This window comes from Meleagris gallopavo, chromosome 15 (genome assembly GCF_000146605.3).
Source record: "Meleagris gallopavo isolate NT-WF06-2002-E0010 breed Aviagen turkey brand Nicholas breeding stock chromosome 15, Turkey_5.1, whole genome shotgun sequence".
Classification (NCBI taxonomy): domain Eukaryota; kingdom Metazoa; phylum Chordata; class Aves; order Galliformes; family Phasianidae; genus Meleagris; species Meleagris gallopavo.
In genome coordinates, this window is record NC_015025.2 from 8,068,420 (window position 1) to 8,081,658 (window position 13,239).

General features: G+C 49.7%; 1 protein-coding gene across 1 annotated transcript in view; it reads left to right on the top strand.

Annotated features, from left to right (window-relative positions):
• The first annotated feature begins 27 nt into the window (after positions 1–27).
• Positions 28–13,239, top strand: part of SH3PXD2B (SH3 and PX domains 2B) — a 65,202-nt gene continuing 51,990 nt past the window's right edge. Inside the window, exons 1-3 of the mRNA XM_019620409.2 lie at positions 28–156; positions 7,433–7,486; positions 10,817–10,897. Of these exons, the coding sequence (XP_019475954.2) occupies positions 28–156; positions 7,433–7,486; positions 10,817–10,897 (264 nt within the window). The remainder of the gene's footprint in view (positions 157–7,432; positions 7,487–10,816; positions 10,898–13,239) is intronic.

Genomic DNA, 13,239 nt, shown 5'->3' on the forward strand with positions numbered 1-13,239 from the left:
GCGGGCGGAGGCGCCCGGGGCGCCGCTATGCGGGACGCGGAACGATCTGCGGGATCTGCGGGACGGGGTAACGGGGCTGGGTTTGTTGGGAGCGTCCGCGCCCCGCTGTCGGCTCCGGGGCAGCGCCGAAAAGCGCATCTATCCGCCGCGTTGAGGGTGTGGGACCTGTTGGCTGCCCGGTGTGAGGGGAACCCGGCCGCTGCCCTCCGTGCCCGGGGCGGTGCTGCTGTCCTCTGCCCAGCTGTGCTCTGTACCCCTTCTGTGCGGGGAGCACGTTCCTGCACGCTCCAGGGCATCTTCTGAACAGCTGTGAGTTCACCTCTTTCTCGAAGGGTTCAGTTTTTTTCTTGTTTTTTCTTTTTTCTTTTTTTTTTTTTTTAATTACTTATTGTTGTTTATAGTCTGGTGTGCTTCCAGGCATCCACAGAGACTCTGTGGGGGAATCTTGGCAATAGCTGTAAAACATAGACTGAAATGTTCTCCCCGCTCGTCTCGGAGCAGGGTGACCCAGCGACACACAGTGCTCGCAGCACTGCTAGGTTATGGTACGTGGTGTTCCTCTGTTTATGTCAGGGGAGCTGGGCAGGCACAACCATGGGCTTTTTTGGGCTCGATGGTGTGTAGCAGTGAGCAATAGTCAGAGGAGAGCAGTTGGCAGCATTAAGGACAGGGTAAAGAGAGCTGATAGCCCTCCCCTTGCATCCAGGGGAGTGCCTCGGCTCTGCAGTCTGGCTGCTGCCCGCCAGCACTTTGCCACCCCTTCCTCCTGTCCTGCTCTGGCTGTGGCTCTGTCAGCCCCAGCCGTGCCCCCTTCCTGCTGCATCCATCCCAGAGTTAGCTACTCATGCTGCCTGGGCAGTGTATCAGATCCGGAGCACCGTGTATGTGAGGTGGCTTGATGAGCTGCGTGCAGTTGTGTTTGTGTTGGCAGAACTGTTGCATCAACGTCAGGTCCCGTAACGGGTGTGTTGGGGTCACCTGGGGCTGCTCCTTCCTTCTGGGCCTTCCCATACTTTGGTGGGGCTCCATGCAGCCCTTGGGCTCCTGCTGTCCCTCACACCCACGTTCCCGTTGCTGGGACACGCAGCGTGAGCTCTGGGTGCAGTGTGTTTCGGGCAGCCAGGCACAGCATGGGTAATCCCATCAGGCTGGAAAATGGGACAGCAGCACTTTTGAAAAGAGAGACGTGTGGCTGGCTGGGTGACAGCTTCTAGGTCTGGATCCTGGGGATGAGGAGGTGACAGCGAAGCATTTACATGGAGCTCATGACAGTCAGCTGTGCGGCCAGGGTGCTCGGCCAGCTGCTGCCTGCTCTGCTGGGGCTCAGTCCTCTGCCTCCAGCCTTCCCTTGTACTCATCTTGGACCCAAGTGCGGCCACGTGAGCCAGCACGAGCTGAGCCTGGGGAGGGCAGGGAGGGGCAGGTAGTTTCCTGCCAGAGCAGTGCTGGAGTGAATGGAGCACTCGCTTTGCTGGAGGGGCTTGATCAGGCAGACTCACAAAGCCAGTTAATTGTATGGAATCAAATCCTTCTTTTTTCTTTTTTCTTTTTTCTTTTTTTTCTTTCCCCTCCTCCTGCAAAGAATGAGAGAGGAGGGGCAGCAAATCATGGCTGAGTCATCTCTTTCGGCTGTATCTACTGTCAATCTGCACAATCTGCAAGCCCAACTCGGCCACCAAGTGTATGTGCTAAGACTTTGCTCTCTTGCATCTGTTTTCTGGGCACGAATGCTTTGCGCTGTCCCTGGAGGCAGTGGCTCCAAAGGCCTTCCACTGCTCTCCATTGCCCCCACTCTGCCTGACCTGCAGCTGACCTGGAACACTCCGGTCTGGCCTCTACTCTTCATCCAACAGGCTTTTCTGTGCTGCACAAAGGTGCTGTTGTGTCGGCTGTGTGAGGCCGCAGCAGAGAGCTGTGGAGTTCCAGTTTCCCAGAGAAGTGAGATCAAACCGCTGTTTCAAAGTTGTTGTTGATCCCTGCGGTGGGGCAGGGGGAAGAGGCTGGCTGTGCTCAGGCTTTGCCCATCACTTTGGTAATTGGGACAAAAAGTGTTGTGTAACCAAGACAAAAACTTGTGCTTTCACAGCTCTGGTTCGAAGCAGGATGCGTTTCCCCAGGCTGGGGCAGGGGCTGGTTTAGGAATATTTGCGTCTTCTCAAAAAGTGATCACATGCCATTTTGGCACTGGCAGCAGAGTTCTCAGATTTTCCCAGTGCTGCTCTCCCATAAGCACAGCTTTGCTTCCAGCCCCATCTCAGCCTTTCACCCTCAAACGCCTCTGAGTTTTGCAGCCCCACTAGAGATGTCCCCATGTAGCAGTTTCCAGGGACAGAGCTGCACAGGACCTCCGCATTTCCATCCTTCCTAACCCTTTGTGGCCCATTCCCAGCTGGCTGAGGCTGCTTTTCTGACTGGGAGGGGCTGGGGTTGTTCAGATGGAGACAGAGCTGTGAGGAGCATCACTCCCTGGTGCTGGGCCTTTCCTTGCAGCGGAGGCTTGGTTGGGTGAGCACCCAGATTGGTGCATGGCAGCAGTGGGGGTACCCACTGGGTTAATGGGAGAGCCTAACACAGCCCAGTGCCTTCTCCACAGTGCTCAAATGTGTCTTTGTGTGCTTCCCAATCCTAGTGTAAGAGTGCCAGCCTGGTGTGCTGCTGCCTCGCTGCTCACCCCTGCAGCCAGCCTCGTGCTCCTGGAAGGATTTTACTTCTGTGGTGTTGGCATGGTGAGAGGCTGACACGTCTACCTCCTGTTCTCGTCAAACCAACTCAGATCATACAAGTAGAAGGGCTGGGAGGGGAAGGAGAGCAGGCTTCCAAGTGGTAGGAGCCTCCAGTTTGCTCTGCCAGCTGCAAACGGCTTCTCAGCCTCCTGACCTGCTAACCCTGGTGTTTAAATTGCAATTGTGCCATTTGCACCTTTAAGCTTTTTTTAATTGGACTGCGAGTGGAAGAAGGGGGGCAGTTGGAGAAATGTTCCTAGGCAGGTGTGCATTGTAGGCTGCACTCTGTCAAGAGAACAACTGAGCAATCATCAGAGCCCATTACTGGAGTGAAAGAATTATAGAATCCTTAGAGTTGGAAGGGACTTTAAGGGTCATCTAGTTCAGCTCCCCTGCAACTTGCAAGAACATCCACAGCTTGATCAGATTGCTTAGAGCAAAGGGACCCCCTTCTGTCAGGCAGCGGGCGGGATGCAGTGATATTTCCCTGCAGTCACAGTGTTGCAGTGATTACAGCTCATGTCTCGGTGCTCTGGTGCTCAGGAATGCTGGCAGCGAGAGCTCTAGGTCAGTACTGCAGTGCATTCGTTTGAAAAGGCAAACTCCAAAAGCAAAGTTTAAAAATATTCATTCTGGGTGACAGGGTCCACTGACTGTCACTTCTATTGGCTGGCCAAGTCTCAAATTCTGATAAATGAATGTTTATTCAGAAAAGACCCAAAACAAAACCAGACTAAATTTTCCTTTAAAGGACTCCGTGTGGAATCTTTTTATAGCTTTGTGTTTGTTATTCTCTAGTAGAAGTCCCCAAAATGTGGCTTCTGCTTACTGAATCTAGACCTTGGTCATTTTCTTGCAAGCTTCAGAAGCTTTCTTCTTAATACAGCCACATTTTGCATGTTTTGTTCCATATGTTAATAACCATGCAATTGAATTGCATTCTGTTTCCAGTCCTGTTCACCAAGAATACCTCCTTAACTCATATGATTCCAAGTGTCTGCTCCCCAGCACAAAACAAAATTGTATATCCATCAGTTGGGAAAGAAAGAGCAGCAGGCTGCATGTTTTGCTGGCTTATTAGGTTATGCTTTTACAGGCCTTCCTTTCCCAACCTCAGTGCACATGTAAATCACTTTGAGAAAGGGAAATTTCAACCAAGTGTTCAGCATACGTTGATGTTGCAAGCTCAGTTAACGAGATGGCAAACTTGAAACAAGGTGGTACCCGTGTGTGTTTAACCACCTCATTAGGATCTGCAGGTGTCTTATCAAAGTAATTAATGGTGTTGGAATTTGGTGTCTAGATTATAGAGTCGATAGGCATCTTAAAAACAAGTTTGACTAAAACCACATTAAAAAAATCAGTGTTATAATTGAGAAGTTGCAAAGTGATAGTGGGTATCTTCTCTGCTCCTGTGCCCTGCAGTTAGGAGGCTGTGGTTTAATTTGTTGCACAGCCAACCCCATTGCTTGTCTGGAATTGTTTATTGAGTTTTGGAGAAGAATGCTCAGCTTGTGAGAGGAAGAGAGCTGGTGATCTACAGTCAGTTGTTCCTCTGTGCTTTATATGTATAGAGTAGAAGATGTCTTCTGGAGAACTTGCATCCCATGGGATTGTGTCACAGCCACTCAGTGCTGAGTTGGTCACTGGAACAGAGCTCCGAGGGGACCTGGCCCCATTGCACTGTGTGGCTGCTATATTTTTCTCACTTGTGAATCATACTGGTTGCTTGGATTAAAAAGAGATTGGGGGATGACTCTCCCCAGTGTGATGCTCTCTGCGGAAGGCAACCGTACTGCTGGCATGGCTGGAATGTCCTGTGGGGAACCGGGGAGGCAGGAGGGTAAAACAAATGGAGTGAAATCCATGCAGTGACTGTTAGCTAAGCTGGAAAAATGAAAATAGGCTGTATGAAGCAAGGCTGAACCCAGAATGGAGTCTCTTTGAAGAGTCTCTGAGGATCTGGCTGTGGCCCCAAGAGTTTGAGGGCTCTGCATCTTTGGTGTTGTTTTGCTGCTGTATCTCCTCCTGTTCCCTGTCAGCTGGCTTATGCTCTCCTGCTTGTGGCAGGCCAAGGGCAGCGTGTTTGGAGCTGTAGATGGGGAGAGATTTGGACCCATCCTTGCACCTGCTGTTGCTCTGTTGCACAGCTTTGAAGAGCTGATCAGTCCTTCCCACCCCTCACTTCTCAAGAGAGTTGGGGCTTCGGGGAGCTCAGCCTTTGCAGATGAAACCAAACAGACAAATGCAAAGTCCTTCATTTTCCTCCAATTTGTGTTACTTAAGGCTGGAGAAAACCTTGAATGTTACAGTTCAGAGGAAGGGCCAAATCCTGCCTGGCAAGTGTCTGCCAAAGCCAGTGCAGATGGTGGAAAGCTGATGGGCAGTCCCTGCAGTGAGCACCAGCCTTAGGGCCATCGCACTCCTGCTTGGAGGTCTGTGACTTGATCCTTCACGGCTTTGCTTTGGAGGACATCTCTATTTTCTTGCTTTTTCACGTAGCAGTGGGAAATAGGAAACAAATGCATCCATATGTTTGACCTTCAGTGTGACTCAAAGCAAACAAGCTGATACGTGCACGCTTTGTGATGGGAGCCTGTGCCATAACTGAGCAGGGGTTGGTGCACTGTCATTGGGGTCCCTGTGTCCTGCATGGCCATGCAGTTGTGCACAGCATTGTGCCCAGGTGACCTATGCGACAGCGGGGCAGGACAAGCTGTTGTTGTTGCTGAGGAGGGTACAGTGGAAGGGGTGACTCAGAACTAGGGGATGTGGTTGGTCTATAATCTGGCAGAATTTGGGTGTGTGGGCTTTGAATATTTGCTGTGACAGTGGGGATATTCCTGTCCTCATGCTGCCTGTGACTACATTACACACTTCTTCCATGCGCTCTGCTTCTGCTGCTTCCTCTCTCCTTGGCAAGACAGAGAAATCATGGTGGCATCTGGGATGTCCCGCAGCTATTGCTTCTCTATGCTGCTCCCAGTGCCATCTAAGCCAGCAGGGCCCTTCTCCCAGCTGTCCCTGTCTGCAGAGCAGGGCTGACGTGGTCTCCAAGGATGGAGCTGTGGCTGGGGTCCCTCCTGCTCCCATCTCTGGTGTCTGGGGCACAGCAGCCTTTGCTCCCCTCGGCAGCCCTGCACTCCTGCTGTGGGAAAAGCTGATGGAGAAGGGCCAAGCACAGCAGCTCGTCGCCAAGAACTTTCTTTGTTTCCAGCCACCTCCCTCTTCCCTTTTTTTCTTTTTCCTTCTTTTCCTTTTACAATTTCCCACTCCCTTTTCTCTATTAAACTCTTTGTTATGGTTTGTTCCCTCCAATGCTTTGGTTTCACAGCCCCTTTGAATTTCTCCTTGCAGCCGGGCTCTTGGCTCCCCATTGTTTCCCCACGTCTTGGGGTGTGGGAGAGGGTGGGTGGAATAAAGAGACTGATGCTTTTTCCCCTCTGCTGGCGAAAGATGCTTGAAATCTGTGGAGTCTTCCACAGAGAGGTTTATTGTACGTAGTCTCTCTGGGCCCAAGACCACACAGGCTCAAACCCATTTTAAAAGGGCTCTGCAGACAGCTCTGTCTGCTGGAGGCTGTTATGTCTGGCTGTGCCTTTGGAGCTCTGTGGAAGGATGCTGATGCCCACTGGTGAAGGGTGCACAGAGATGGGTGTCCCAGAGCCCCGTGGAAGTGTCTTTCCAAGTGACAGCAGCATTGCTTTCCAGCTTGCTGCTGTTTACGTGCCTCTGGCTGGCATGGACATCAGAGAGCCATGGAGCATGTAGGAGAGCTGGCATGATGCTGCCCCTTAAAGCCGTTTTTTTGGGCCTTTCCATGTGCCCCCACAGCCAGGACATTCTTTAGATCTCCTTGGAGAAGCTGTGGGAGGAGGTAGGCTGCAGCCCTGGGCTTTCTTGCAGCTGCTCTCAGCCTTTTCCACAAACTTGAGCAGTCCAGGCTGATTCCTGGTTGTGCTCTGTGCGTGTCCTTAGTGTGTTTACATAGGAAGTTCAGAAATGATTATTCTAGGAGGTCACACGGCCTCGTATTTCAAGAACAGGGAACTATTTTTGTGTATTTGTTTTTTTTGTATCTGTTCTTAATCCCGTTGCTTCAAGTCAGCCTCTCGAACCACCCGTTCTCTGTAGCCCTGCGTGGGATAGTTTTGCCTCTTGGCAAGGTGTAAAACTGAGGGCCTGAGAAGGCTTCAAAGTGCTCAGGCACTTCTTGCTATGAAAGTCACCAGAAACCGCTGCTATCTGCAGCACTGAGGCTCTTATGAGTCAGGGAGAGCCCTGTCATGCTGGCCCTGCTGGCTGCCCTTCCCGGGAGGGACATCCCATCACAGTCTGCTCCATAGGGAAGATGGATCTCCCTCACAGAGCGAGGGAAGCATTCGCCAGCTGCCAGCACGTTTCCCCTGCAGTTGCCAGAGCCCTTGCTGCCACGATGGCTGACGGGCGGCTTTTGTTGACAGCTCTGTTACGGTTGGCCAGGTGCCATTTGCATTGCTTTTAGCAACCTGCCACTTCTGACAGTTCCCGTACGAAGGGTTTCAGACCCACTTTCCACTGGCTCGGTCTCCCTCTGAATTGTATCTCAAGGAACAGTGGAGCGGGGGAGAGCTGTGCTGCATGCTAGGCTGTGAGAGGCAGTGGGGACCAAGCAGGACAGTCTGGGAGAGCTAAAGTATCATTTTTCCACCTTTATAATTCCATTTAAGGTGCTCAATTTCAAACACAACCAAGAAGAGTCTGAGAAGATTGGGTTCCTGATGGTAAACTCCTTGATCAGTAATTTTTAAGTAGTTGACATACGGCCAATTACTTGTAACATAGTGCTCTGCAGGAAGTCTAGAGAGCCAAAGCACCATGGTGTCTGTTAGAGTTCAGCCTTCTACATCTGTTGGCTTCCATTCTCTGTGAAGGTTTTGAACCACACCATCCCTTCAAGGGATGGGAGCAGATGGTGTGCTTTGTGTTAATACGAAGTGCTCCTCTCCTCCTGGGTCCACAAGACCCACCTGCATCTCTGAGGCTGTCCCTGTGGCTGCTGGTCTCCCTTCCACCCATGGGAGGTCCTGTGGAGGTATGGTGGGCTCGTTTCCTTACTTTGGTGGTGGATGTGGCTGTGGTGGAGTTGCCCATCCAAGTGCTCCTGTTGAAGCCTAAATATCAGGTTTGTGGGGGTGGCCTCATGCTTAGGTTTTGCAGAATATGGTGTGTGAGTGACCCTGAAAACTCCACACCCTTTCTCTGTGTCATGTTGTAGTCGGACAAATGCTGTGAATTGCATTTCAGCAACTTCTGAAGCAGGGGCAGGAGTTCCGGCACTGCTCGTGTGACCTGTGGCTGCAGTTCAGTGAGAGGTTTCAGTCCCAGTGATTTCTACCTGTCCCAAAGTGCAGCCCCGTGCCCTTCAGCCATCCAGTCTGGTTCGATACGATGCGTGTGGGTTGGAGCGTGGCAAGGGATGGGAGCTCTCAGGGTGGAGCAGAATGAGGTTTCCTTTCTTGTCAGAGGGCAGCTGTTGGTTCCCAGGTTTCACAGAGTCAGCTAGATCCCCTCCACCATGCAGAAACCACCACTGGCCCGGGCAGGCCTGTAAATATTTAGATAGAATTGCCTGTTGGTTTTGGCCACAGCCCAACCCAAGCGACGGGGTTGCGGCCCCCTCCTAGGCCTGGCTGCCCACCATCTGCCGGGCTCTCCCACCCCTCCGTGGAGCAGGGCCTCCCTGACAGCGGAGCGGAGCTGCAGAAAAGCCATGAAATAACAGTTTCCATGTGCCCTCAGCTGCACAGCTGGGCCTGGAAAAAGCCTGTCCTTGGGGCAGCCTCTTTGGGAGCAAGCTGTTCAGTGCCACACCTGTGATTGCAAGGACAAAATGGAGTTTAGGGCTGCTGCTGCCCGGGCAGGCGTTGTGCCTGGCACAGAGGACAAGGTGTAGTGCTAGGCCAGGAGGGGAAGTGCAGCCTGAGCACAATGCTTTCCAGTTGGTCTTTATCACTGAAGGAAGCAGCTGAGGAAGGGATGGATGGGTGTCTGTGGGAGCTCAAAACCTCTCATCCTTGTAAAAGGCTTCGTGGAGTGGCCAACTGCACCATTCATCCCTTTCAAAATTTGCAATTTTCTTGCTAATTAAGGATCACCTGAGCTTTGCTGTCCGGTGTTTTTTTTTTTTATTTATTATTATTTTTTTTATTGCCCTTAGGGCATCATAGATGAGAATTGTCAAAGATCTGTGGCATCTTGAGGGGGCGGTTGGAGTTAAGGACAAGGGATAGTCGGAAGGAAAGAGGAAGTCAGCTTTGCAAAGGCAGTATTTTTATGGATATTGAGGATTTCCCTTTTCTGCGGGTTTCTTCATCTCTTCTGTTCTCCATAGATGAAGAGATATCCCCAGAGACCTCTCAGCTGTTTAAATGGGATGAGCAAGAAACCATTATCCAGACTCCAGGGAGATCTGCATTCCAGCAAAATAGAAGCGAGCTCATCAGCTGGGAGAAGTGCCCCTTCTCTCCATTACAAGGGTGTAATGAAGCTTGGTGTGCCCTCAAATCTCAGGGCTTTATTACTCTTCTGAGCATTGAATTCATTTTAGCTTGAGCAAATCCATATCCTGATTAAAATCCCAGTCTAATAAACTGTTGACTCCAAGTAAAGGCAGGATAGGAATAAACAATGAAGAAAAGTTGGCTCTTTCCTCTGTCCCAGTGGAAGGCGTTCTCCAGGCAGGCAGCCAGTGGTGATATAACCCTGTAAAGTGCTGCAGACTGGTAAGGAACCTGGGATATCAGCTGAGCTTCCAACCAAAATGAGCTCATGCTGGCCTGCTGGCAAGTCCCGGAGTAAAGGGTAAAGGCAGCTTGGATGATGCTTAGCATGAAGTTAACACTTGGTTTGCTGATGGTATGAAGTCATGAATGTTATGAAGTTATCAATTTTATTAATAAGCACCTGCTTCATATCACTGCTTCCTTCTCTGTCTTAGTTTGGAATTGATTCCACCAGGAAGTTTGTGATTCTTTGGGAGTCCCCTCACCTTGGTAGCTTATGCTGCATCAGTGGAGTTTTAGTTTGGCATTCAAGTAGGTTTGATTAGCTCTAGCAGTTCAGTATTGTGGTGTTTATGCAAGCCTCCTGGTATTTGAGTTTGGCTATTGGACTGGGATGTTGGTCACATTCCAGCATTGAGAAAAACGTGCATCTCTGTGGGAAGTGATTTGAAACTCTTAAGAGATAGTGTTTTAAGCACCAAAACATCACCATTCTATGAGCCTTCATTCTTGGCTGCATTAGCCTGAAGTTCCTACCTGGTCCCTTCACCTGGGCTTCTAAATGGTTTATTCCTGTGTCACTGAGTTGATATTGGAATTTCTTTGGAACTATGTGAGACATGAGAGTAAAAAGAAGAAATGAACATGCCCTTGTTCTGCTTACTCAATCTGTTATCAATTAGTGAAGGCTTAGGTTTGCATTGAGAGTTATGTTGGCATCTCACCAAGGGTCATCTCTGGTTTCTGCCAATAATAGGCAAGGACGTTAAATAAATAATTGCCCAATTCTGTTATTTACTTGTTATCTTTCATGGGAAAATAGTACAACTTTGGTGTTTTTTTCCTTCCCCCCGCCCCCCATCGATCACCAGTGAAAGCCTGATTGCATGGTCTGTGAATAACTGAGGATTGTGAGGATTAGTTGTGTAGCATTTCATGTAACAGGAGGGTAATTTGCACCCCAGCAGGCTTCAGAAAACAAAACCTCGAGGTGACAGCAAAGCTGTTTATGGAAAACCAGATGGAGTTTTGAACTGTGTAGGCTCAAGTTCTCCTCGCAAGTCTCATTCTGGGGTGCAGAATTTGTTATGTACCTGTAGTTAGGGGTAAGGAGCTGTCTTAATTTCCAGCTTGGAATAAGCATCTTGCAGTCAGCTAAGCCGCAGCAGTGGAGCTTAGTAATTTAAGCTTGTTTATTTTCTAGTGTTGCTGTAACTACTTTAAATGCTCCCATGCACTCCCTGGTTGATGCTCAGCCATTTTGCAGCCACTGGAGTGTCGTGGGTTATTCCGTCACTTGTATCTGATTTCTTCCTTTGTTCCTTGCAGGTGTACATTATCAAAGTCACCTGGTCCAATGGGTCCACAGAAGTCATCTACCGACGGTACAGCAAGTTCTTCGACCTACAGGTAAGCATTTCTCCAGTTCTTGTGTTTTCGACTTCAGAAGGTTGAAAGACATGGTAAATGGAGGAGCGTGGTTTGTTTTGTGCTAGAGGTAAGCATTCCTTTTGTAATCTACCGTAAAGTGTTTAGATTTGAGGGAATGCAGTACAATGTGGGGATTTTGTGTGTTAAAGTTCATCTCTCACTCCCTGAGCTGAAAGTGCATAAGGGGTCATAGGTGTGTTTGAGTTCCTCCAGCTGAAATCAATGCATCTGGTGGCGGGGTTTTTGTTAGCTTGTTTGGGGAGGTGTTGTTACAGTTTATCCATTACTCTGGAGGTAATTCTGTGCCTTTCCCAAGTGCTAGCACACCAAAATGGAGCTGCTGATGGGAATCACTGGTTCCCAGCATTTTAGGGAGCAGATGATGGGAAGCTTCCTTTAACCAGCACTCAATGGATTCACTGCCAGCCTGGAGTGCAGCAGGTGGCAGCTACTTTAGCAGTTATCTCCTGGTGTGGAGTGGGGAGATGGGAGGAAGGTGGGGAAGGAATGGAGGGAGGAGGCTGGAAAGGCAATCTGGGACACTGGATTGCAAAAAATCTGAGCCAGTGCTCTCGGCGAGCAAGCAAAGGGTGTTCTCCACCCCCTCCTTGTACTGTGGAGATGAGCCAAGGGGTCTGTCTGAGCTTTATGAGCCAAAACATAAACTGAGCTGCTGGAACGGGCTCTGTACAGATGCAAAAGGAAAATGCACGAAGTGATCTATGGGCCTGCCAGAGAGCTCACTGGCACATCCCTCTTGTACGTGTGTGGGACTGGGAGGGAAGCTGGGCACCCTTCAGCTTCCTGCGTGTGTGAAGCTGCACACATCTCTGTGCTTTATTTCAGTGGTTGCTGTGCTTGCCTGGGAATGTGGATACCTCTCTTTAAACTGCTGGGGTTTGAATGCATCCTGACACAAATAGGCTGCTAAAATAACAGCACATCTGGGCCTGCCTAGCAAAGCAAGCCCCGAGGAATGTGAATGGCTTTTGTAGGTTCTGCTGGTCAGATGGCTTCAGGTCAGCTTGGAAAGCCTTTTTTAGGCTTGGGAGTGCGGGTGGGTTTCTGTGAGATGACTGCTCCCATGCCCAGTGCCCTGCTCCTGCCGAGCAAGGCTCTTACAGAGCCATGAGCATGGTCATAGGGATGTCCATAGTGAGAGCCCCAGTCACCCTTCTGTGCCCGTGCTATTTGTTCACACATTATACCAGGCCAAGGCAAGGTGGGCAGTGCTGTGGGTTACTACTGGTGCAGGGAAGGGTTAAGCTGTGAGCAGCTGCTGGTGTAACCAAGGAAATATGAAAATAAATAAACAGGGAACAGCTGTTGGGCAGTGGCCAGGGCTGGAAGGAAATGGAACTGGACTCTTCCTTGTCTTCAGCATCTCATCTTCTTTGCTGGTGCCCTAAGGTTGTAGCCAAACTCAGGATGTCCTTTGTTGCAAGAGGGACAGAATTTTGGGGTTTGTGTCTGCCGAAGCAGTGCCTGCCTCCAGCTGTGCTCTTACCCAGTTGTTGCACTGTCTGCCCTGGGGCAGCTCTAGAAGAAGAAATGCTTTATATATAGTGTGGTACATTTGGGAAAGTTCAAGCTGAACCTTCCCCTTCCCTGCTGTCTCAGCATTTTCTTGCAAAAAAAAAAAAAAAAAAGAGTAACCACTCCTTTCTGGCTTTGTTGGAAGAATGAATGAAATTGTGGTTTTTCCCTTCCTTCCCCGTTATCACACATGCTTCCTGGTGTACTTACTTTAAACTTGTGGTGCAGTACAGTGGAAATTGGATTGAAAGGAGAGAAGTGAAACAGATCCTCTTAGCACAGTGGAAAAAAAACTGCTCTAGGTAGGCTTGGTAGCAGTGACTGCTGCAGTTGCTGGAGGCCTTTATTGAATGACTGTTTTATGATTCTATGCCAATTTTAGCTCTTTAGGCAGAAATTTTCCATGCTGGAAATTATTCATGCTGCTGGTTATTAGATTAAAAAAGGAAAAACAGCAACTCAAAAGAAGTAATTGGCTAAAAGGGTTTGGTTGCTTCTGAAAACATAGAAGGGAAGAGTTTTGCTGTGTCCAATCCTGATGATCTTGGTGCACTGGAGGAATAACTGGAAACTAGAGTCTCAGGTGATCCCTGCATCAAGAATCTGTCTTTGGGGCTGTCCAGGCTTACTCATACTCACAACTCTGAGAAATCTGGGTAAATGCATGTTTGGGTAGAGAGATTTGTTAAGTTAGTAGCTGTGTTCCCAGTGATCTTGGCTGCACTTTCCAGGCTCCAACCAGAAGCTGAGCAAAGGTTTGCGTTGTTGTTTTTTCCAGTAGCAGC